We start from the raw sequence: 26,146 nt of genomic DNA on the forward strand, positions 1-26,146 counted from the left end.
CTAAATTTTTTTATAATCAGGACTTTTTATCTTTAGGGTGTAAAAAAAGCATTTTGTTTGGTTTTTATGCGTAATATTCATTGTTAGATTTATAGTTTTTTTGTGAGTTTACAATTACAGTGATTCTAATTAATTTCTTAAAAATAATAACGGTCTACTATGTGAGTTCAGTTTAGAACGAGCACTATACTTGTCAGTTATGGAATTAGTGTAAGCACTCGGAGTTAGCACTGGAGATATTTTTAATCCGTTTTTGTTTGGGATGATTTCAAATGCAGCTCCTTGCTCCGTATCGTCATAGTCAGTCTGGTAACCCATCAGAAGGGGCCTCTCTTGAGAGTTGCATATCTTTCTATTGCCGATAAAGCTCGCCATTCTTCTCGGGGTCGGGAAATTCAAACCTAATGGGCGAGTTGACGACAGAATTGGAAGTTTTTTAATATTTCTTCGGTCTAGTTTATACGCGGCGCGATCCAGTATATCTTGGGCGATGGGAGAATGACGATCAGAATATTGGAAAGAGCTTGTCCTGCTGACGGAGATGCTCGGGCTGTATGTATTCCGACATGGGATGATTCCATTCCGTGTTGGAGTTAGCGGCTTGAAGTGTGTTAAAAAACCACTGTTACTACCAAATGAGTTCAAATTTCCGGAATTTAAGCTGTACGGACGAGGAGACCAAGCGTTCTGGGGGACCTGCGAATTGTTTTTCGTTCTATAACTGTTCAAAACACTTTTGTGAATATCTATACTGTCAAGATTATTAGACCGGTGGCATTGATACGACTGTGTCGGTTTTTGAGTCGATATAGGTACAGAGCGTTTTAAATTGCCTATTAAGTTTTCGGAGAGTTTATAGGGGAAGTTAGAATTAGTTTCGGAGCCCGGCGTGTTAGCCGAAGTAGAGGGACAAGAAGTATTGCGGGAGTAGTCGTTGCTCTCGATAGTAGCCGCCACGACCAGAGGGTGAGGAGAGGATTGGGAAGGGCCCGCATCCTGAGCGCACGCCTGTCACACCTCCTGCAGGAACTTTACCGGGCACACCCCTTGGCGGTTGTCGCCAGACCTGATCATCACCATCCCGTCCACCTCCTCTCCCACTTGAATCACTATCTGGTCCCTTAACAACATAAGCCCGTTGTCTCCATCAGAAACCTGAAAAGCATTTTGAAATTTTATTTAACCGAAGGAATTAGATAAAAACGAAGCGAATATTTCAAACTTCGTAAGGTTTTAATTTTTAGAAAGTTCAAATTATTTTTTTGAACTTATAATATTATAACCTCGTATGTACTCATAATTTAAATGAAGAAGTACGATATTAAAAAAAAAACACAAAGGTGTATTTATCATAAGCAGATTGTAAGATTTTAAATACCTAGTTTAACATTATTCTTGCTCCTTTTCCTTCTCCTTTATTGTTCATTTAGGAACACTCGGGATCCAAAGCCGATAGGCAGATTTATTTTAATTTCCTGATTTTAAACGAAATATAAACCTAGTTAAATTTTTTAGATGTCGTACCGTTAGAAACTGACTGTCATTATTAGTTTGTTAATCGCATAAACCAAATTTGTTACCCAACTTTAAGAGTATTTCTAAAATATTTATATTTAAAACGTCAATTTATTAGAATAAAAAATTAGTAACATCTTAAAATGACTTATGCTTGCAATACTCAAGCTTCCTACAGCAAAATACAGTGTCATAGAGAGTATTCGTCAGTAAAAACAAAATCAGTCAAACAAAGCTAGTAAGGTTACCTGGAGATTGTGTGTGACCTGTAAGGGCTTCTCCCCCGCCTGCAGGCGGGTGCAGTAGTTGGAGGGGAAGTATCCCACCCGTCCCAGGCACTTGCCCTTCCACCAATCGTGGTCAGACGTGTCGATTACCGTCACCTTATACCCCGCCTTGAGGTCCAGTTCGTCCTGTTGACGGGATATGAAGTTGTACAGCACCACGTACAAGTTGGTGGGAAGGAGCCTGTGCGGCTTTTGCTGGAATCAAAATGTAAAATTCGAAGACGGTCGCTTAATTTTTTGCTTCGCTTATTATGAACATATTTCAAGATTGCACAGTCTAGGGAACCTGATCAGTTGTATTGACATTTTTCACATTAGCCAAGTTAAGTTTAAAGTTGCTATTAAAGAAATAATTTAGAATTTTGACTGATGTTTAAGTATTTATGTTCATTTATAAAAAAATAAAAATAAATATATAAATAATAAAATGTCAAATATATTTATAAATGTACGACTAGTTATTTGATTTTTAGTTTTTAAAATTAAATTTTTTACATATTTAAAAAAAATAAAAAATAATATTTAATTTTTTTAAAGGTTTATTATTTTGTTTCTTTTTATATTTTATTTTTAAAAACGGTTGAGAGCCCCTGAGCTCTTATCGGGAGACAGTTAGTATTATTCCTAGGGCATTCAATATACATTGCAACAATACCAACAAATCAATGATTTATGATTTTTGCTATTTCGAATATACCGCGTTATCTTTATTTTTATTATTTTTCTACCTAAGTATGTTAAGTATTAAAATTCCAAAGTTATTATATAGAATATTTATGAAACAACTGTGTAATATGTATAGATATATTGTTATTATATTATTTCATAATTTTGTAATAGAACACTGTATGTTAATTGTATTTATAATTATGTTTATAAAAGGCATTTGTGCCGTGTATACACAAATAATAATAATAATAAATAACTTATTTATATTTACTACATCAAACTGGGTATAAACTTTTTAACTGTTCTCACTATTGTGTGAGGATCCGGCGGGATAGTCAGCTGTGACCAAATTTGCTTTTCGAAAGAACCTACAAAAAACCCATAGACACAGCGGGTTATTCCCTTTTAAAAAAACATTAAGACAAATTTGAAGGGAAGGCTTTACCGGCGACGGACACGGGCTGGTGCTCGTTGAAGACTGGCTCTTGTCGTGCTCATCCGGCAGCTCTACGCTGCTCATGCGCATGTTACGGGCGCTCAGGAGGCGTCGGTTGTGGACGGGGCTAGACGGAGCTGCAACATCCAAAGGTATTTAGGGCGCAACATCAAACCGTTTTACTCGTGAACATAATAGGGAAATATCACTTTTTTACATTTTAAAAGTAATAAAGGTCTCTAAAATTTTCTTTTGGCAATTAATAATTATTAAAAATATTTTTCAATTTGTAATTTGTAATTCCCGCAAAACGGTCATTCCATTGGCCACGCCCCTAATACGTCACGAATTATGTTTATTTGTTCCTGGCCATTTAAATTTGTTTAGGTCATTATCACGAATCTTGACGTCACAACAACCAAGACCAAAGGCGTCGCGTTTTTCTAGCAACGTATTTTTATGAAATTTATTTTTTACATTTTTGTATGAAAACATTTCACAATATCCACATTGATTTAGAAAGTACAATTAATTATTCTAAGTCCATTTCATATATTTTTATCGGTATTCGTAGTATGTGATATTTTCCTATTACGTAAACTTTAAAAAAATGTAACTAGAATTTAAAGTTATTTATGAAATCAGAATAAAATATGAAATGATCGATAAATTTGACAAAACTGAATATAACGATACATTTATTTACAAAATTTAATCATAATGTTCGGTAAAATTGTTACTAAAAAAACGATGTACCTGTGAACTCACATGCAATTTAAATCTAAGTAAAATATAGAACATCATCAAAGTTGAAAATATCATTTTCGTGTTATAAATGGTTTTATCTAGTATTTTCCAATTTTTTTTTAAACTTTTGTATTTGAGAAAATGAAAACATGGCAATAATAATTTAAGTAATGAATTTAAATATAAAAAATGGAAGTAAAAAGCTGAATAACATTACGAATAAAGTTTCCGTATTCATTTCCCATATTTACCGTTAGCTTGATCAAATAAACATCATCGGACACGCCCCGGAGATTGTTTCGCTGACGATCACCCTCAAATCTGTACATATCCCACTTTGCAGTTTCAGTCAATTACATTTTCACAAGTGAATATTACATGACTTTATGTTGAAATTAAGTCGGTACAAGTGATGTTAATAAGGATCATTGTTGTGAATGTCAGTCATATAATTTACCATATAGAAAAAAAATAAAACAATATTAGTTTTTTACGTATTGAAAAATGATCATCGAATTGTAATCACTTTGTGTACACAATGGTTTTTACATTCAGTTTTCTTTTATTCAATTGAATTTCAGGACAAACAATAATGAATGTTTAATTTGAAATCGTGTATTATACATTTGACAGGCCGTGGCGCAGTTGGTTAGACGGCTAACTGGGAAACTGGCGTCGCGGATTCGATTCCCGCCAGTTGCAAGAAAAATGTCCAAGAAATATTTTTTTCTCAATCGGTTCTGGGTGTTGAAGTGTATTTTACATTACTTCCTTCCATATCCCCTCTATCCCACCTGCTGACCAGGCTCTAAATAGAGGCTTAGCGGGTTATTCCTTTAAAAAAATATTTTTAAATAAATGTAAAGGATAATTGATTTGTTTTTTTTTGTCTTTATCGACCAAACCAATTGACGTAACTGATTTATTTAGTTATGTAAACAAAGTCACCGAGAAATAAACTAATAATCTTTTTCAAATTTTCTACAATTGTTTAAATAATGCTAATAAGTTCCAAAATATAAAAAATAGCGTTTTTCTAAAACAAAATATTCATACTTGACTTTGATTTTCTGTGAATTCTGTTGCGATGACCATAACTAGATCTATCATGCAAGTCTGTTTCGTTAATAGAACCTATAAACAATCATAAAAGCAAAATAGTTTGAATACATTCCATTAAAAGTAAATAAATCATGCATTTTAAGTGCACGTGCGTACGTGCATCCTTCAATATAAGTACGAGGATGTTTTACATAGATACACAATGTACACATGCATTGATATTATTTGATCTAATATTTAAAATCGAAAGCAGCATATCATTTTTTTTTATATCTAAGAGTACAAATGCACTTAAATTCTTATTTTGTAAATTGACAGTGTTGTGCATGTATTTTTACTAATATTTTTGAATGTAACAGTTTATTCTCCAGGACTAATATTAACATTTTATTCCGCTAGTTCTTACTGCTGAAGGTTTCAAGAAGCGTTCAAAATGTATTTTTCAAATTGAATATGTTTTTTTTACCGCTGAATTCAAATTCTATTTCAAATCCCGAGAAAACCCGTAATTTTACATTCAAGTATTCATTTGTTTTCAATTGCATGTATACTCTGTACATATTATCCGCAAAGTAAAATATTGAAAGCGTTACAGTTTTCATAATAACTCAATAAAAATTATAAGCTTCGATTAATTTAAAAATCAATTATTATTTTAATTGATTTAATAATGTTTACAAATACACACGTTTTTATTTAAATGTACATAAACTTTTTAGGAAAAAAACTATTATAATAATAATGTTAACTTTACATTTACAAAGTAAATAAAAATAATAAAGCAGAGTAGTGGCATAGAAGAAAGTGAATAAAATTTTGTAAGAGTGAAAGTGAAAACTGTTTATTGTAGTGTGAACATAACATTGCATAACAGGAACCTGGAACATCGAACATCTGAAAGGATAAATAAAAATAATAAAAATACGATCAAGGGAGGGGGGAGGACAGCGGGCGGCGCGGCGCGGCGCGGCGCGGCGGCAGAGGCGGAGTTATGGTGAAAAGAACATATTATGTACATATTTGTGCTTTCTAGAAAAATTTCTTTTGTTTGTTTAATCTTACATAATAGAAGCAACGCTCGTCGAGCACGTAATGATTTGATATAGTGTAATTTATGTGTATAGTCATATTGTTATATTTCATTATGATATAGAGTCTATAAAAAAATGAATGATTAGTCTATAATATAGACTAATCATCCATTTTCTTTTGTACCTGTCTCGGGAACGAGTTTAACAAAATCAACAAAGGCATGTTTAACTGCGAAAGACACGATTTGACGAAATATGATATAAGTACATATAGTGCCCTATTTTGTGAGCGCGGGTTGATTAAAAAATCATACGAAGGTAATAATGCGACACCAACGGTAATATTATCCGATTGAAAAAATGTCCGTAAACAAGTGACAGACAAAATATGTTTCAGTCAGTAATAGTAGAAAACGATTATTACAATCTGTTCTCATGTAAAAATGCCATGTTAGTTTAGAATGCGAAAAATAATTTATTCGTGGTTATTCTATTTGAATCCTTAGCTACACCAACGTACTGAAATTGTCCTATTTAAATAGTAATCTTTTTTATAAAAGCGTGTCGAGAATTGCAACCTATTCGATAATCTGATTCTACCCTACGGTGTAAAGTATGTAGGCATAATACGCAGATTCTCGGTGAGAGTTTCCCGCGCGCTCCACTGACCCACTGCGGACGCTATAACGGCCGAGGCCGCTTCACCATTATCCGTAACGACCGGCGCGCGGCGGCGGCGCTGGCCGGGGGAGAGTAAGCGACACAACAAGCGTGAGCTGAGGGGAGTAGAGTGGAATACGCAGTACACAGCAAGACAAGTGGGTAGACCGGGCGGGAGATGCGAGGAAAAGTCAGGAAGGGTGGTCCCACCGGATTGCGGTTGTCCTTTCAAATTAGCGACGTCACCTCTTCGAAACCAGCGTACTTTTATTTAAAATGTCATAATCGGGGTAGCCGATAAAAGAAAAATGGTTTATAATGTGTTATTGAAAAGGATCTTAACGGTCATTGTTATTGAAACCGACAGCCGGCAGCGAGCAGTTGTGTCTGCCGACAGACCAGGATTCCAACCTTCCTACCCGTGTTTCCGCGCATCTCCTTACGCCGGTCGACCTATGGCAGAGGTGACATATCGGCTGATATTAGTGGCCACTTCGCGTACAGTGCACTCTGGAGATGTTCTTCTGGTCCAGGCGGGCGGCTGGCGGCCGGCGTCGCTGCTCGGAGCTCTCGGGGGAGTCCAGAGACAGGCTCTTCATGCGCAGGTTCAACCTCTGGCGGCGAGGTGAGTGTGGCGCTATAAGGAAGGGAACTTAGATCACTCTCCCCTCTTCTGATCTCCTGGGAGACTAACGTAAACATCGCTTTATGCAGTTCATTTTGTATTTACTAGTTAATTTTCCTCTTGATGTACTTTCAATATCCATCAAACATTCGTGAAAATTAATTTCGAATGTAAGTATCGTTAAATTATTTACTGCATAAAAGAAATGATTAAGTTTTCAAATCATTTATATACTACTGTATATCAAATAAATAGATTAAACACTCCTTTATTTACAACACAAAAGGAAATAACACCAACGTGAAGTGCGAAGTGTTTTATAAGGGAAGTGAAGGAAAAAATAAAAACAAATCATGCATTCAGTGAAGTTTCGTATGTGTACATAAATAATACGCAATCGAAAATATACATAAATATGGAAGAGAAATGTGGAAATTAAATGGATGAAAATAAACATTGCAAATACATTTAGGAATACGAAATAAAATAATAATCTGTTGACGAGTAAATTATAATACAAAAACTTGTTGCAGGCAATGCGGGTGTGACGGAAAAATAAATTATAATGGAGTCGAAATACGGTAAGAATCGATGATGGTTTCATTCCAAGTAGTAAATAATCTCGATACAGAACAGAAGTATTACATTAAACTAAAGGAAAATGAGGAAGATGTAAGAATGGTACCGGCGATAGGGCTGGCACTCTCAGACAGTCGCAGCATGAGAGCGCTGGTGGAACTCTTCATCATTCCTGGAGCCAGAACAAAGGAACATACCGCTAGGATTTAGTTTACATACACTCATAGTGCGGCGCATAATCCTACATCCTACCGGCACTACACGAGCACGAGCGCGAGCACGAGCTCCGGCATCAGCACCCGCTCGAGGCCTACATCTGCACGGGCACAAGCACGTCTAGCTCAGGTTCGGGGGAAGCGCAGACAGTTTACTTCTTAATATTCAGAAAATTCGGCTTCATTTTATTCACAATACAGTATCTTCATTATGGAGCCCTTTAAGTGAGAAATTCTCTTGATGTGACGAAAGTTTCAAAACATTTTTGTGTGAGTTATAAAGTAAAGTGTGTTTTTAGTAAATAAAGTAATTCATATAAAAGAGAAGTTAAAATAAAAAAAGCAAATCACTTATAAAGAATGATAATATAAGTTGAGAAAACATTAGAATAATATCATTTTGTTAAATTGCGTATCATGCCTTATTTATTCTAAATAAACAAAATTAAAAATTTCGTAAATAGTATTACCAAATTAAAAACCAATATACCAAAACCATGCACGTACTTACTGATATTTCAGAATAATATATTATTTTAACTACATAGACAATAAAATAAATATTTTCACGCTATGTTTAGTTTATTTACTTTTATAATTTTACAATTATCACAGATGACAAGATACGACATTTTATAATTCTTAATCGTATGGTTCTCTAAAATAACCACTAGCTAAATAAAATTAATAAATAATAATTGTAATTGAGCACATTTCCTAAAAAGTAATTTAGTTTTAGGGGTTAAGATGCCAATAAGTACTAAATTGATTAAAAGATTTTTTTAAAATTGAATTTATTATCGACGGGGAAGTTATTTTTTTCTTCGATTCGACTTGGGGGCGGGTGCTGGTTCCTCGTTGTCCTGAACGAAGCAAAGGGGTTGACCGAATGGCCGCGTTCCGGTTATCCCCATTTCTGGAAGATTTATGGGAAAGAAAAAAATAAACAAAAAGAAAATTAAACAACAAGAAAATAATTGAAATATTGAAAAATACGAAAATAAAGCATGTTGGTGAAATAAGGAAAAATAACAAGCAAGGGGAGGGGGGAATGACTTAGAGATCAAGAAACAGTAACCAAACCGTGTATTGAATATTGATCCGACACGATGCAGCTAAGCAACATATAAACTGCGAGAGCTCTATCTTTAGAAATGGAGGAAAAATAACTCAAGCAATGATCTGGAGAATTCCGAGAACTTCGGCAGAGGAAAAATGGAAGAGGGGAAAGCGCAGAAGCACACAACAATGAATGACACCAAACACTGAATATCTAAAACCACGACCGACAAAATTGTAAGATTGCCGAAAATCTAAACAAAAAATAAAAAAAAATATTGGATGTCCCTAATTTTAAAGCTTAGAAAAAAAAAACAGTTATGACAATGGTCATGTAAAGATTACAAGAGTATTTATTTAAATACAAATTAAAAAGGTCTTCCATGAATGCGCAAACATACGACGTCGCGTCGGCGTCGTGCCATTATTGCGTTAAATTCGTGTAAACTAGAACTTCGTTTTACACTGTTTGTAAAAACAGTTTCAAAAGAAAATGATCAAAAATATAATTATAAAAAAAAATTGAACATTAATTTAACAATGCGTAAAAGTAATTAATTATTACACTATTCGTTATTGGGATTACTCACATTATTTTTTTACTTACTTGGCGTATAATATAATGTGTAAGTAATACTGAATAACCATTGATACTATTTAAAAAAAATATTTTTATATCTGTTTATTTTTAACCTTTCCCTTACTATACCAAAAACATCCGCGCGTTACGGTGCTGTGTATTCAATACACGTACGAAAATGAGTGCTTTTAAGTCGGAGAAATGGAATATTCATGGGCAATCACTTTAATGATTTATAATTGAAGTCAAAAGCGTTAATATTTTGAATCTAATAGCTAAAAATATGAAAACACTATTGGCTGACTTTCGCACCGAGGACAAAGGCCGCCTCTAACGAAGGCCCGAAATTTACTGCGTAAAACTGGCGTACTGTTGCAGTGGTACAGGTTACTTTACTACTCGCCTGCGTGACGCGTGAATCTGTCTCTCTTGCTCGCAAATATACCTGCAGTATCGAGAGTGAGAGGTAAGTAGTATTTGAGACAACCGTATATTCCGTACTCTTATATGCCACATTTGTTACATTGGTAAACTTTTGAATGCAGTAGTGATTTATCTCCGATTTGTTACAAAATGCTTTTTCAATGCCCGATGAGAATTGTTTTAATCGATGCGTAAATGTATAATGAAGAAATACGAAAAATTGTAACTTTTATATTTATAGAAATATTAAAGTTATTAGATGCGATATGTACTTGCTACATATCACCGAGAAGGGAGAGTTAAATTAGAATTATTAAAAAAAAATCTAAATAAATTTTTGTTCTAGGAAACTTATCCAGCATCGCTCTCCTTTTAGTTCATTTTTTACACGGTACTGTCCGGAACGTATTTTCCGTGTAAAAAGAGGTTTTAATATTTAAATTTGTTGCAACAGAGAAGGAAAACACTTTTGAGATGTGAATAGAAAGTGTTTTCCCTCTCTGCTGCAAAAAAAATAAATACGAATAACTCCCTAGCGAGGAAATCCAGCCAGTCTGCAAGCATTTGGACATACTCAAAACATTGTTGAGGTTTTAATAGTTGTGCTACAGCCATTTTGTTCTGCATATTGCCTACAATCAGGCGCACTGCTAGTTTTAGCATCGTCCAGCACCAGGGTCGGGCGTATGGCCGTGTCCATGGAGATTGTAGCAATAATATTTACTATATTTCATTTTTCGGTGTATTGTCGTACGAGAACCGTAGTTTCGGATATAAATATAATTTATCACATAACAATTCAAAAAATATTATCTATTTTTGACGTTTTCTAACATTTAAAAAAAGCGTTATCACTTAGATATTTCATGCTTCAATAATAAAAAAATTGCAATCTTATAACATTCGTTTGTCATGGTTTATTAAATTATCTGACGATAGTAATTTATTTTGCCACATACGATTTCCAGTAAAAATTCCAAATCGTATTCCTACTGCTAATCCTGAATTTGGAGTAAAATATTTTCTATTTAAGAGGCAGCTGTAACAGGAATTCGGATAAACTGAGATTAAGTGAGTCTCTAGTTTTTCTGTTTCCTCGAGATTCGATCTAAACGATTATATAGAGGACGCCCGTAAAACGAGAATACGACGTTGAATACTGAACATTTAAAAAAAAAATCCTCTCGTATTTTTGCAGGATTCAACGACTGAACTTATTATTATTGTCAAAAAAATAATCAAAGACTTGATTATAGAATTGAATTGTACGGAACATATTGATCGGATAGCTGGTCTTTAATAGAACAATATTTTCCAAATAAATAATGATTTTACCGATGCACTCATTTATATGTTAAAGAAAGTGTGAAATGAACATTGGTTTGCAAAGGTGTATGAATTTAAAAAAATACTGTGATTTAATTAGTACATTATTAGCATAAAGGCGGTTTAAAAAAGTTGGTAGACGGTTAAGGAATTCCAGCTCAGTAAATACCCCACTTAAAGTTACGAAATGAAGATCGTGGTCAAGAAATCAATAATCAATAATGTTGACAAAATAAAAGCATTGATGCAATTTGCTTGATAATGAATTTGTGATCATCTTAAACGAATGCAATTTGAAAAATTAATTTTCTTAACTTTTTTTGTTTTTTTTTCGGAATGTATTTTCTGACGACATTGGCAATTTATTTATTGCAAATAGTGGCTTAGTATAACGTCTGGTATTGCCAAGTAAATAATTACAAACTCCCGTTAACACGATTACCCGTATATTGTACGCGTTAAACCTTCATTTATTTCCAACCACTTGGCTGTGGGACAGTTTAAAAATTGTTACAATTATTCTAGTACTATATTTTCAGATTTTACTCCCGAAAACACAATTGTTAGTCTAAATATCAATAATAAAATGAATCATTGTTAATATTAAACTAAATCAGGTAAAGAAATAGTTTTTAAATAATAAGGACATGGCGCAACAATGAACCGCATGTACAAACTTTTTTGAAACCGCCCATTAATATTAGTATTGGAGGCAATAGAATTGGTGGATTTTTGTGTTAATTTTTTTCCTATTCTCAAAAATGAGTGCGAGGGGAAAATCATTCGTTGTTCACTAAGCATCCCTAGCGGCTTCTCTAGTCTCCGGACACAAGCGGTAGACCGTCACCTCTGTTAACACTATAGGGGTGAGAAGTATGGGGGTCGTACTTTCCGGGAGCGAGATGGAGCGGTGCTGCGGCGAGCAGTTCCTGGAGCGGGAGCCGAACATGGAGAGGCTCTTCATACCGGCGAACAGACGGCGCCGCATGCAGGAGTCGCGCGACACCCGCGCCGCATCTGGCCGCAAACCACAAGTTACACAAGGCACGTGTCGCGCCATCGACACCCCGACGCCGACGCTATGATACCTGGCTACCTCGCCCTCGTGGCCTACTATGCGAGCGCCGCTTCCCTGCCTACCATCCTCACCCGTCACCGGCACCGACGTACGATTACCGGAGTACGTAAAATAAAGTACTGTTTTGAAATGCTTTAATATTTGTGCGATCGTATACTTTGAAAAGGTCCTACGCCTCGCATTGCACAGAGTTCAACTCGAATAAAGCTTTCATACTCTGCGTAATCTACAGTAATCTGCAATTTAATGACACGAATCTCAATAATATATAAACTTATTATTATATATATGTTTAAAATACCAGTTAAATGTAAATATACAAAAGTTTGTATTAATTATTTGATATAACATTCGCTCCTTCGTGAGAAATACGAGAAATTTAGTGAAAAATACGAAGTTTGGTCTTGTTAAACTGTACACATTTCTTTGCAACAGAAATTTGCGAAGCTCTTTCGAATGTTACTAATTGTGGAACAAAACATTATTCGAGATGTGAGTATTGACTTGAAGGCTGGACCTTACATATGTACATACTATCTTATGTGGGCAATTAAAAAAATTAGCTTTGTATAATTTGAAATAACGTAATAAAAACAGAGTAAATACATGTTTGTATGAAAAGAGTTCAAGAAATACTATTAATGTTCTTTTTTTTGATTACGAGGATAAATAAACCCACTTCTCATTTCGACATTGTGTGCTTCCTCGTAATTATTTATTTAACTAGCAATATTGGACGGAATCAGACATTTCATAAACTGTGGATTAAATAAACCATCATATTATAAAACCATAACAATGAACCAACCTAGTACATAAATTCACATAAAAAAACGATAAAAAAATAACCTGCCAATGTTTAAGTGAAGTAACACGTTGGAATGTTTGTTTTTAATTTTATTAAGGATAATAAATAATTTAGAAATTAGGGAAGAAAATAATAAAACAGATCGGCAATTAAAAATAAACAAATTAATTAAAAATAAATAAAAAAGGTAATTAAAAAAAATATAGCTTCCTAATTATTTTAAAACATCCCCAGACTCATATTACTACGTAGTAATATATTTTTTTGTAACATCGAATGTTTTTTTTTTATATTGCAATATTCGTGATTTCATTCTACTTTACTTTGGGACCAATGTCGCTTATAACTTATTTTTATGTGTATTTTAAAAAAATGAACATATATTATTTTTAACGCGTAAGCACCTCGCCTTCGATAAAACAAAACATGTATTATTATATTTAAACGTGTAATCCGTTTATATAAAATTATTAATTTTTTTTAAATAAACAAATAAAAAAAATCTTTTTAAAAATAACAAACAAATGTTTACTAAACAAAAGACGATATTTAAAAAAAAATGTTTTAATATTCAATACACTACGCTTAAAATATTTATCCTAACTGAATTCGATTTCTTATTGAAACAAAATTAACTGGAAAAAAAAACATTCAATTAATTTCAAATCCAAGAGCAATACATAAATAAAAAAAATAAAAAATTGAGACTGTTAAAGTAAAAAATATTTTTTTACTCACAATAAAGGTATATTTCAGTATATGGTAAATTTGTACATACGCGTATTATTCCTATTTAAAATGTATGATCAGGAGAAATTTATATATCATGAACACAAATAAGAGTGCTATAAAGCTGTATAATACTGCTGCATAATTTTCTATTTTTTTATGTCAAATATAAAGTAATGTTGAAATAATAAAGTCATTTTGATATAATACAGTTATAAAAACAAGTAAAAATGAAATACAAGGCATAAAAGATAATATGTTCACCTGGATAAAAAATGCCAATTAAGCTAAAGTTTCTAAAGAAAAAATCTGTACAACCCTTAAATACTGTGTGAAAGCAAAAATACAATACTTAACAATAAAACGAAGACGTGAAATAATAATTTTGAACACAAAGCCTTTCAAGCCCCGTTTTTAGAATAGTAAAAACTTGTAAAATACTATATTAGCCATACGTGTACAAATTCTAGCTAGTATTATCCAAGAAAGGCGAATTTGTTTCTCAAAACAATACATAATTCTACATAGCAACTCTAAAGTGAATTGGAGTTCGGGTTGTTGTTAGCAGACCTGAGCTAGAGGCCACTTGGGGGCCCTGCACTGCCAGCGAGCTGGGGGCGGGAGAGCGCGCGGGGGCGGGAGAGCGGGCGGGAGCGCGGGACTCCGCCCCCCGCGACATTTCGCTGGCGCTCTTCAGCACTCGGTACGTGGCGTCCACTTCCAGGCTCTCTGGTGTACACGGGGGCCACCACGGCAGTTGTTAGTTACTATCTTATCTTATATCTAATATAATCTACCGCGTCGTATTATTTTTATTTTATACCTCAGTGTTGCAATTGTTATTTGCAGTACCTACTGGCGATCCTATTACTGTGACCGGTTGTAGGTAAACTGAAAACATGAGTTACTAACTTTGAAATAATCGAGTATTTATAATTATGATAATGAAATAAATTAATACTGATAAAAAAAAACCTCATGGTTGATCGGATTCAAAAATTGTAAAGCATACAAGTTCAAAGAAATTCAAAACTAGGCAAAAAATAATAGAAGTACGAATAATAAAAAAAACCGTAGAAATATCTGGTTTCGGTTGTGAAATGGGAAACTTTTACCGCGTCACGTACATATTATTTATTCTAAAATATTAATATTATCGTCGTTGTGTATCATAGATTTCACTAATATTCAATAAAATATTCCATTATTCCAAAACGTAAAGGTAACTCGTCTAGCGATGGTCGACCTTTTGTCTAACTATAAATGGTCAACGATATCCTACCGTCGGCATCGCGTCACTGGTATCGTAACTTTGTAATTTTTTTCGAAAATTCTCAAAAGAAATGTATTCCTATCAAACTTTTTCTTTCCTACATTTACAATAAAAAAAACTATGCACACTTAGACGGTGGTTATGGTTGTAAACGCGCTGATTACTCAAATACAACAAACGTTTTTATAGGTGCTCAGAATTTAAAGAATAAATATGCGGGCAATTAAATGTTTTCAAATAAACTGTACATTTATTTATTTTTTTGAAAGTTAGTAAGACATGATTATGATTACTTATTAATTTGAATAAAATGGGATAAAAACATCTCGATTACATAACAACGACATTTTGGGAGGTATCATGCCCAGGCAATTTGAATGAACTTTGACTGCAACATTCATTTTATATTGTAAACTCGAACAGATCTTCGATACATTGTAGGTACAATCAACATCGCTCGACATAACACGCATACGGGTTGTACGGAAAGGTAACAACACTACTAGAGGCGTAGGATTATCTTTGTTGCTCTCTGGGGTGATGTGGTGATATAGAGCGATATAAAAATCAAACCAATCAATACCATCTTCTAACGACATATTATCGGACTCCGTGAAAGAAAGTGACGTCACAAGCCTCTGCCCGGGTAGCCAACCGTCTGCATCAACTGGTAAAACGTCATATTTTATTAAGTGTTTTTATTATTTTTACAGAAATATCTATAAATAATTACGCATCTTTCTTCTTAAGCATATGTTCCTAATGCTATTTTCTTTCGTTCAAATACATTTACAATTTCGAGTTACAATTTGAATATGTTAATAATTAATAAAGCACTATTTATTCGCTTCCTAACAAGTCATTAATAAATTAGTATGATTACCATTAATTCATCAAAGCGAACATATCGAATCAATTCATATGCTTAAGCAAAACAAAACTATTTTAACAAATGATTTAATATAATAGTGTGTCTAATTAAAAATCATCATTATAAACCAGTTTTAAAAAGCAATGACGATTAGTAAAACAGCCATGTTCGTAGAGATAGTTCGACTATGAGAATGTAGGTAAAATTGATGATAAAGCACAATTTTTCCTAAAGTAAATTCAAGTTTAAATAGAAACGTAACCAAGATAAAGAGAAAAAATATTTCAGTAATGACGTAATATAATTCCACATTAATACTAGTGAACAAATACGAAAATAATAATGACATTTTATTTCATTATTTAATATAAATGATTAGTACTAATTTCAGATTTTATTTTATAAGAAAATAATTATGGTAAATATTGAATAATTACCACTAAATTTTGACGTAAATATCTAAATAAAATAACTTCTACAAATGACAGCAAAATAGCTCCTTAAATTCACATGTTTGATCAAACGTATGTAAATTTAAATGTCGTGGTTCCGTGGTAGTATTATGAACTCATAATTCGAAATCGAATTTTATTGCAAATTCGATGTAGAAATTTAATAGATATTTTATTATTTTTACTACTCAGATGGTAAGTTCTTAAAAAAATACATTTTATATATACTAAATTGAAAATCGAAAAAAACACTGGAAAGGAAAAAAGGTTTAAAAATGCACTGGAAGATAAAACAAAGTCCGAACAATAACGTAACCGTCAAACATCAGAAAATAATGCGGTGAGGCACAGTGTCTGTAAATTTCGGGGACCTCTCATCGATGCCGTGCACAAGAATTAGGATGTTGGAAAACTATTGTGAAATGTTAAAAACCTCTTTTGCACCCGAATTGGATCATTTGTGGTTCCGAAAGGATTGTACCACACCACACACGGCTCATCAAACTATAAAAACAAAATTCAGAAACTTTTCCCGGCCAAATAATGACAAAAAGTGGTGATATCGACTAGCCCCCACAACCCTCAGATTTGACATCCTACGATTTTTTTTCTTTAAGGAAGGTGTACACTAACCGACCAACGATAGTTCTGATGCTTTATCCGAAAACAAATAACCAAAATAACACCAGAAGTCTGCAAAAATTTAATGAAAAATATGCTTTTAAGAGATGGGATTTTAGCCACGGGAAGAGGCAGCCACGTGATCGAAATCATATTTTAAACAAATTGTTAAAAACCATTAAATCTACCAACAACATTTTAGTTATGAAGTTCTGTTTCATTAAAAAGTTGTTTTAAAAAAAACATCGGCTTGGAACATTAAATGCATCCTGTATCTAACATATTCGCGTTCAAGTCTAGCTTAACGCGCAATTTGGCTACCAAGCACGTGGTTCTGGGTTCGATTCCTGATAAGGATGTTAACATGAAACATTACAAAAAATTTTTTTGTGCTTATGTAGATCCTGAACAGGTTAAGCACAGACTGATCATCTGGCCTTCACGTTACACATGATCAATAATGCATTTATATTATGCACGAGTGTAAGAATAAGAAAACATTTATCCTTTTTTGTATAAAAGAGCGTCAATCTAATTTCCTTTCCAGTGCTAAAAAAATATTTTTTATTAGAAGAAAATGTAAACAAAGAATGTATGGACATTTATAACGTAGGCAGTAAAAACTATTACTAACATTAATAATAGTATCCACAATAAAACACAATGTTTGATTCTATGATGCTGGAAACAAGGTGCTACCCAAAATAATATACGAACAGTGTAATGTAAGGTCAACATTTGCGTATATCTTATAAAATACTGTTTCGAGCATGAAAAACTATTAACTGTATTATTTTGGATACTATGTGGTAGATATAGGTCGACCGTCGTAAGAAAGTGCACGGAAAGAAGTAGGAAAGGTGGAGCCGACGGACTGTGATGATACACATAATAATCGTGTAACTACTCGCCCGGTGAGGTTTTAACTAGGTATCACCACCATCAAAGTCCGTTTCGCTATCGCAGTAGTTACACATTATTCGTCTGGCAGATCCTGGTATTGGTTTCCCCGACAACTTAAAAATGTTATTATTAGTACAGAAGAAACGTCACTCAGGCGAGAAACCGCGATCCGGAGCGATGGTACCGACGCGACCCGATCCTTCCCTTTTCTTTCGACACCGACGGTCGGCCAATAAGAAATATGAATATTTCAATAGTGTAATAAATTTCTGAACCATGCTTCAGTAAATTATCTTACTTTCTTCTTCGGCATTTTGTTCTCCGCGTGCCTCGATTTCCGAGGTACTTTTTTGTCTCCGAAGAAGACGAGCCTTGGTTTGGCATCTTCCTGTCCCACTCATACAGTCGGCGTGAACATTCATCTTGCACAGCCGACAGCGTAAACCTTGACGTGTATGGCCTGCCGAGAAATAAACAAATTAAGTCAAATATTTCACATACGTATAGGTTTAGTTAGTAGCATAAATATTTTATTACAATTGCCTTATTTCCCGCAAACAGAGCAAGGGCATTAAGCACAAAGCGAAACGCAACTTGATTGGTTTCATAAAAAAAGCACTTTAACAATTGCAACTACAATAGATTTTTTATGCTGGCTGGAATGTAAATATTTAGACACTAAAATTCACAATTTATTTTTTCACATGAGTCAACAAAATTTTTTACAAATAGTTTCGGATACACAGTGTTATCCATTATCAGGTAAAAAAATGAGGAAAATTTACAAATACGAAAGATTTTGAGCTGAGAAAAGAGAGTAGCATTTTATTCAAAATACCTCACTTCTGCTCTCAATATTCCCAATAAGCAAAAAAATCTACCTTTGCATTAACCCCTCCGGTCATAACTCATATCATAACAAATATCATCTAATAATGGATAACACTGTGTATCTGAAACAGTATTGTACCTAAATTATAATTAACTTATTTGTGGAAAAAACACACGTGATTACTGAACACTATTTTAATATTTAACCTTCCACAAAATATACGCCGAATCGAATGACCAAATGTTAAATTTATTTTTGTGATTTTACGCAAACAAAATACATGGATATATTATTTAACATGGAAAATCACACAGTCTGCACTTTAAATATAATAAACAACATAACATTATACAACATTTAAACCAGATATAAGTCTGTGCTAGGTTTTGTGAAAGGTCATGACTTATATCGACCTTCGAGTAGTGTTGTGTTTAAGTATTACTATAAAAAAGCCAGCTCCCTCTTTTCATTTCCATTATTTTTAGATGGTCTATAAAGTAAAGATATTTTTAAAATTAATACTATATGTCAATCTTTGTGGGAATCGAAACAAGAACTGTTAATTTGTAACTGAATACACTTACTATGAAGTAGACAGTATAAATATACTAATTACATGTAATAAATACTATGTATTTTTACTTGAAGGAACTTAAATAATTTACAGCTCCAAATAAAATAACAGAAAGCTCATATGTGTCGGTTAACATCAAAAATGGATATTTCCAGACTAAGCATTTTTTCACAAAGAACATTTTTCTCAAACTGATTATTTCTATTCGACTAAATTGTTATTTAGACTATATGTAGGTCTGACGTAGGTAATAAAAGTATTCTACGTTATTTGATTTGATCAATTAGTCTTAGTTTCCGTGTAAAACTTATATATAATTTGGATGTAACTCATTTTGATATATCGGAATGGGTTTAATTAGTTTTGATAAAATTAATTCGTGGATTTAACCAGTTTTGATCTAATCTGGCATTGAATGTCTGTGTCAGGCTTGTCACTTTTACGAAGTAAAAAATAAATAAAACTAATCATTTTGAGTGTTATTGTGTTATTTGAGTGTTATTGAGTGTTATTGAGTGGATGTTTCCGATTTTGATATAAAATCAAACTTCTGACAACAATTATTATGGTATAATATTGGATTTTCCCATTTTTTAAATAAGTATTCTATGTAAAACTAAACTGTTAATCGTGTTTCCACAAAAAATGTTTTTTTTACCAATTTTCGATTTAACTAATTTTGATATCCACCGACACATACGTTTTATTTTGGAGGATAGCATATTTTATGTACGTAAGAATTTTTCGATGTACGCGGGCAATGATACAATATTATTTATTGAATTGATTAAATAAACGAATATTCACCAACACTCTTTTTCATGAATCCAGAATATTCCGTGTAAGAATATTTTAACATTCCAGGTTCTGTAGTGTACGATAACCGAAAATGATTTTCTGTCTTCCTTGGAGCATTTGAAATGATCACCGCAACACTTTCAGCATTTAGTTGAATTACAGGGTTTAAAAATTACGAAAAAAATACGGCAGGAATATCTTACCTCTAAGAACTTGAGAACAGACGTCGCATGGGGTTATTTTCTTGTATGTGTATTCCAGGAAGTTGTGAGATTCTGTATCACCTCCTGAGCGAGAAATATCTCTGGCGTTGCCGTTTTTCCTAAATAAAGATAAAGTAATGAACGCCAAACATAATTTTGTTTTACCAACATATCGTGACACAGAATATAAATTCTAATGGAGTCTATAAAAACAATAGAAAATATTCAGTAAAAACAACAAAAAAAACTGTCAATGTCTTTTTCGTAACTACTGAAATGACAAATATGTTTTAATTTCAGAAGAGAAATTCATTTTCTGTTCTGTGATTTCAATGACGTTTCCAGCACGTAGTATGTATTGTCTTTTTGAATGTAATACTTTGAAAAAAAAATGATTGTTGGTTATACATGTTTTAGAAAAGATTTCATCCAAAACCTCAGGTTGTTTCAATTTATGTTAAAATCCTAGCTAAGCGCAATGTGATGCGCTATGAATTCCACCTGTTTTATGTTATTCTTGTATATTATATATATTTTATTATGAATACTTGTATATTATATCACTTATTTATTAAATTATTTTTTTATGATTGTTGTCCATTTCCTATTTTGATTTTGTTGTTTTTATGTTATTTATTGGTAATTTGTTAAAACTGATTTATTTATTTATGATTTATTACTTTAGTTCATAAATCTAAAGAACGTTCGAAAAAATACCAATAAAACTAAATAATAAACATACAGTTTAAAATTTTATGTAACTTTAATGGATATATTGTGTAACGTGTTTTCAGCCGATATTACCGTGTTATGGTAGAAACACTGAATAAATAAAAAAAAGGACGCAACATCAAATATAATTTAATTAAATAATAATTTTCAGATCAAAGTATTGATTTATAATAAGACACTTAAGTGTATTTTTTAAGAACAGTTATATATTACAGTAATCAATTTTTGATGTTGGAATAGAATTTGTGAAATGACAAATGACGCGATTGAATTATTATGAAATAATTTATAAATGCTTCGATTTTTATACTACGAGAGGTAACCTTACTAAATAAGTTCGTGAAATTTTAGTATCAACCTTCAAACAATAATTGTCAAAATTTCATAACAATCTGAAGTTTAGTTCACAAGTTATAGTGGTTTTGTTGACGCTTCTTTTGTAATTTTCAAAATAATGGAAAGATTTGAATATTGTGTGTTGGTAAAGCATTTTTTTTTTCATATTATAAAGCATAAAACAAAAAAAAAATATGGGAAAAATACCGTTCAAGCACAGCAATGACTTGACAAGAGCTATTTGGATTCAACTCCATTGAGCAAAATTGTAGAGAAATGGCTTGGTACAGACACCGATGATACTGAACGCTCTAGTCGCCTAAATTCGGCAGCTGTTCCAAAACAAAAGTCCACAAAATAGTTTTGGCCGATCGAAAATTGAAGTTGCGTGAGATGTCCTGCACCTTAAAGATATCAAAAGGCAGTGTACTGTATTCACCATTTGGCATCAACATTTGTGCATGAGAATGCTCTGTTCGAAGTGGGAACGGCGTTCGCTCACAGTAGATCAAAAACAACAACGCGTCGACAGTTCAGAGCGCTGTTTGGAGCTGTTCCATGCGGTATGTGACAATGGATGAAACATGGATATACCACTACACTCCAAAGATAAATCGGCCGTCAGCTGAGTAGACAGACATCGGCAACGAAATAAACAGAGGCGAAAGTCGCCTAAAGCGACCGAAATCGCAAAAAGGGAGAAGAGAGGAGTCAGCTGATAAGGTTTTGGCCTCCGTATTTTGGGATGTGCACAGTATTTAACTAATTGATCAAATCGAGAAAGGAAGAACCATCGATAGCAAAATGTTATGTTGCATAATTGGTGTGTTTGATGAATGAAATTGCGGAAAACGACCCTAAACAAAGAAGAAAAAGTGCTCTTTCACCAAAATAATGCACCGTGTTACGTCGATGGTAACGACGCCGACGGCCAAATTGCACGAGTTGAACTTCGAATTGCCTCCGCACCCACCCAGATTTGGTCCTCAGCGACTATTGGCTGTTCGTGTTGTTCTTGTCCCATAGAACGGAAGTGGTAAATTACAAATCTAAATAGTAGACTAACTCAAGAGAACCACGCGTTGACCATGCTCTAGAAACCCTGTCGTCTGCTCTAAGGTCTGAAAGATTGTTAGGACGATTAGGGTCTTTACATACGATTGTTTCTACTGTTGGTAAAAGGATAGTGGTTTAGCGAGGGATTCAGTATTACGATTTCACCTGAGTTCGATAGGGATCATGTTAGGATCTGTGTTAGGGTTTTGCCAGTAGTGTCTTGATAATTTGATGTTCCTCTGTTATTTGGTAAATATACGTATACGTATTGTTTTTCTTCTGTTGCTTGAGTGAATGTTGTATAGGGCAAACTATTCTAATGTTTCCTACATGTATTTGGGTTTTGTGTCGTTGTTTGATTTGTTTGTATTACTACGTTCTTCTTCCTTTCCGAGGCGGGATCTGGAGCATGCGGCCGCGGTCTCAATTTGGAACTAACACTGTATTCCTTCACTGTCATACTGGGAAATTGAAAAAAGGTGATTGTGCTGACCATGAGTATTTGATTAATCACAAATTGACAATACTGGAGTGAGGGGTACAATGAAAGCTTTCAATGTTTCTTTGTTTTGTTATTTTCGAGGTTTGATTGTAAAGAAATATTAAATTTTCGCTTAATTAGTTTTAAAAAAAGAAGAAAGACACAAGTCTTTATGAACAGTTTCGGGAAAGGGGTGGATGCGTTTATTGTTCGTGTACCCTAAAATGATGCTTCAGGGAAAGAGATTTGGTGATGAAGATGAAGAATGAAGAAGTGATTGCCGAAACTGAAGCCTATTTTGAGACCAAAGATAAATCCTTCTACAAAAAAAGTATTTCAAATCTTGTTGAAATGAATGTATCACTCTCGAAAAAGACTATGTTGATGAACATTATTTGAACATTTAATAATAATGAATATTTTTGTGTTTTTTTTAAAATATTTTTTATTTCCTTTTTTGATTACTATTGAAAAAATACCACATTATCTTTTAAAGAATATTTTATTTTTTCTTTCTTATGTTATACAAAAATATTATAACTGTCCATTATTTATTATAGGAGCTAAAATTCATTAACATTTTCTTGTATACCCACGAACAGGCCATGCCTTTGTGGGATTTTTTGTTTACTATTTTTCTATTAATATGTATTTCATTAATATGTAATTATGATTTACTTTTTAATACTCTGTTTTATTATTATGCTTATTGTAAAAAACAAAAAAAAAATATAAAAAAATAATAAAAAAAACCTTGTCGAATTTTGCATACAAGTTGTTGTTTTGTAAAGCTAGGGTTTCCTAGGACAGCGGTGCCCGTATTTTAACGGCCGTAGTGAACGGTATTGCGGTTGACAGCCGTCGTAACGGTGACTAGAGTGTAGTTTCCTAGGAAAACGGTGTTATCAACACCATTTAACACCGTTTCCCTAGGAAACCACCCTCTAGTCGACGTTACGACGGCTGTCCGCCGCATCGCCGTTCACTACGGCCGTTAAGATGCGGGCACCGCTGTCCTAGGAAACCCTAGCTTTAGTCATTTTACTAACTCATTGAGTGATGCTATATGAAGTAATTACACTTAATAATTTTAACATGTAATTTAGTTTATAAATACTAGTAACATTTTCAAAAAAAGAACGGTAATTGATTCGCTTAGTAAACACTTTTTTCAGTTAAATATTAATTTTGCAACTGCAAATAATTTATTAATGATTTGTATACTTGTCAACTAAACAAGTTTCCAATACGAACCACTCATAGTGAACTTTCCAAGGTACAGAGAAGGAAAATCCTCTAACCTTGGCTCGGCTTTGAATCCCACACTTATTATTTATTCTTGAAAATATTAGAAAATAATAACTTCTTTTAGAATAAAATAAGATACATGTAATAAAAAAATACATTCACATATAAATAAAGCTTTATTTGATACCAGATATTTGTGATTTTATAATGCGGGCAATTCCTAAATACGTGTGATACGTCTTAAATCTGCTACTTGTAGAAATCATTAAATTTGTTAAAACTTAACGATAGAAGAAAAATTATAAACCTTTTAAATTTATTCAAAATTGTAAATTCAATATGGGATTGCCCTGAACTATTATCTCTCATCAACTTCAGGGTGCCTGGAAAAATGACTAGACAGGTGCCACCGTTTTGTAGCAACAATTCGCGGACAGTGTATACTTGTAATGCCGTATTAAATAGACTTCATGAACTCGGCAATAGTTATTCCCACGTATCTGATATATTTAGTGTAAGGTATTGTTCCTATAGCACAAACCTTTTGAACTTTTTCAAAGATGGTGAATGATAATTATATTTATTTATTCATGCATTTCATAAGATATATATACAGTTTTTTGTTCACTTTGCCTAGCTGTGTGAAACAGTACTTATTATTTTCTTGTTGTTTTACTGTAGAGTGTTTTATTATTTAAACTTTCTACTGAATATGCTGTATAATTTTTAGGTTAATTTTTTAAATAAAAATCTTGTATAATTTTTGGTTTAATTTTTTTAAAATAAATCTTGGGTATAAGGAAATTCATGTTTAAAAAAAAAAAAATTCAGTCAAATATGTTAATTTTATAAATGTTTGTAAAAGGCAGATTTGCCGTTTATGTTTATAAAATAAAATAAATCTGTTAAATACAATAGTTCATACATAAATTATTAAAACGACAATTTCACAATATATAAAAACAAAAAAGTATTCAATAGGTTATTTAAATCTTTGTCAAATGCTGAAAATAAAATACTTGGAATATAATTGAAACGATAGTAGGTATTTCGGAAATATTTTTTTTAATTTGACGTGAAATAACACAAAGCTACTAAATAATAATTGCAGACTGGTAGCACAGAAGGAACAGCAACATTAAATCCTTACCTACTAATTTGGTTGAAGACTGTCAAGGAGTAAAACCACACATCAGATTAGGATTATGGGAAGGAAGAAGCAACAAGGATACATTGCACAATAAAGCAGTAAAGCTGTGACATCCTACAGATAAGCACTCAACTACCTTAAAAAGCTCGTGAAGTAGGGAACAAATTAAATAATCCGTTTTCTCAAAGGTACGAATTTTATAGTATCTAGGCACATTTATCAGGAGAAGTTGGCAAATAAATATATGGAAATATATGTAAGGGTGCGTATTGTTTATAATAATATTACCTCATTGCAATGATCGTTGACACAGCATGGTACATTTGATTTTTTCTACGAATGGTAACGATTGAAAAAGAAAAAAATACAAATAAAATATTTCGCCATCGTTTGTGAATCTTTTAAAAGAAAATCTTGTCAAATAAAAACTAAAATACAAAATTGACCAGATAAGTCAAATTAACATTGCTAAAATACGATGAGTAAAAGCAATGAAAATTGTGATTAATTGTTTGCTTAAAGCAATGTTGAATGAAAACATTAAATCGAAATCTAGATTCTACAGCGAGTAATACCTAAACACTTTAAACTTTGTTAAACATCAATCAATATTACTCTACAAAAATAATACAAAGCGTATAGCAAAACCGCACAGACGAATTGTTGATTTACACGTTTGCGTTAAATTAAATATGTTTTATTTTTAATTCAGAACTCATTTCATGAGACATACAAATATTTGGACGTGTGGTAATCTCTGTTACCCCAATAACTGAATACATACATG

General features: G+C 32.8%; 1 protein-coding gene across 1 annotated transcript in view; it reads right to left on the reverse strand.

Annotated features, from left to right (window-relative positions):
- Positions 1–250: 250 nt before the first annotated feature.
- Positions 251–26,146, reverse strand: part of Stacl (SH3 and cysteine-rich domain-containing protein) — a gene marked incomplete at its 5' end in the record, with an annotated part of 81,911 nt that continues 56,015 nt past the window's right edge. The window contains 12 exons of the mRNA XM_088230238.1: positions 251–1,155; positions 1,764–1,997; positions 2,917–3,044; positions 4,711–4,788; positions 6,417–6,655; positions 6,910–7,085; positions 7,744–7,927; positions 8,661–8,742; positions 12,103–12,231; positions 14,400–14,558; positions 18,248–18,409; positions 20,357–20,475. Coding sequence (XP_088086364.1) covers positions 1,012–1,155; positions 1,764–1,997; positions 2,917–3,044; positions 4,711–4,788; positions 6,417–6,655; positions 6,910–7,085; positions 7,744–7,927; positions 8,661–8,742; positions 12,103–12,231; positions 14,400–14,558; positions 18,248–18,409; positions 20,357–20,475 — 1,834 coding nt within the window. The remainder of the gene's footprint in view (positions 1,156–1,763; positions 1,998–2,916; positions 3,045–4,710; positions 4,789–6,416; positions 6,656–6,909; positions 7,086–7,743; positions 7,928–8,660; positions 8,743–12,102; positions 12,232–14,399; positions 14,559–18,247; positions 18,410–20,356; positions 20,476–26,146) is intronic.

This window comes from Micrasema longulum, unplaced genomic scaffold (assembly GCF_059751315.1).
Source record: "Micrasema longulum isolate JH-2025_06_02 unplaced genomic scaffold, ASM5975131v1 h1tg000743l, whole genome shotgun sequence".
Classification (NCBI taxonomy): Eukaryota; Metazoa; Arthropoda; class Insecta; order Trichoptera; family Brachycentridae; genus Micrasema; species Micrasema longulum.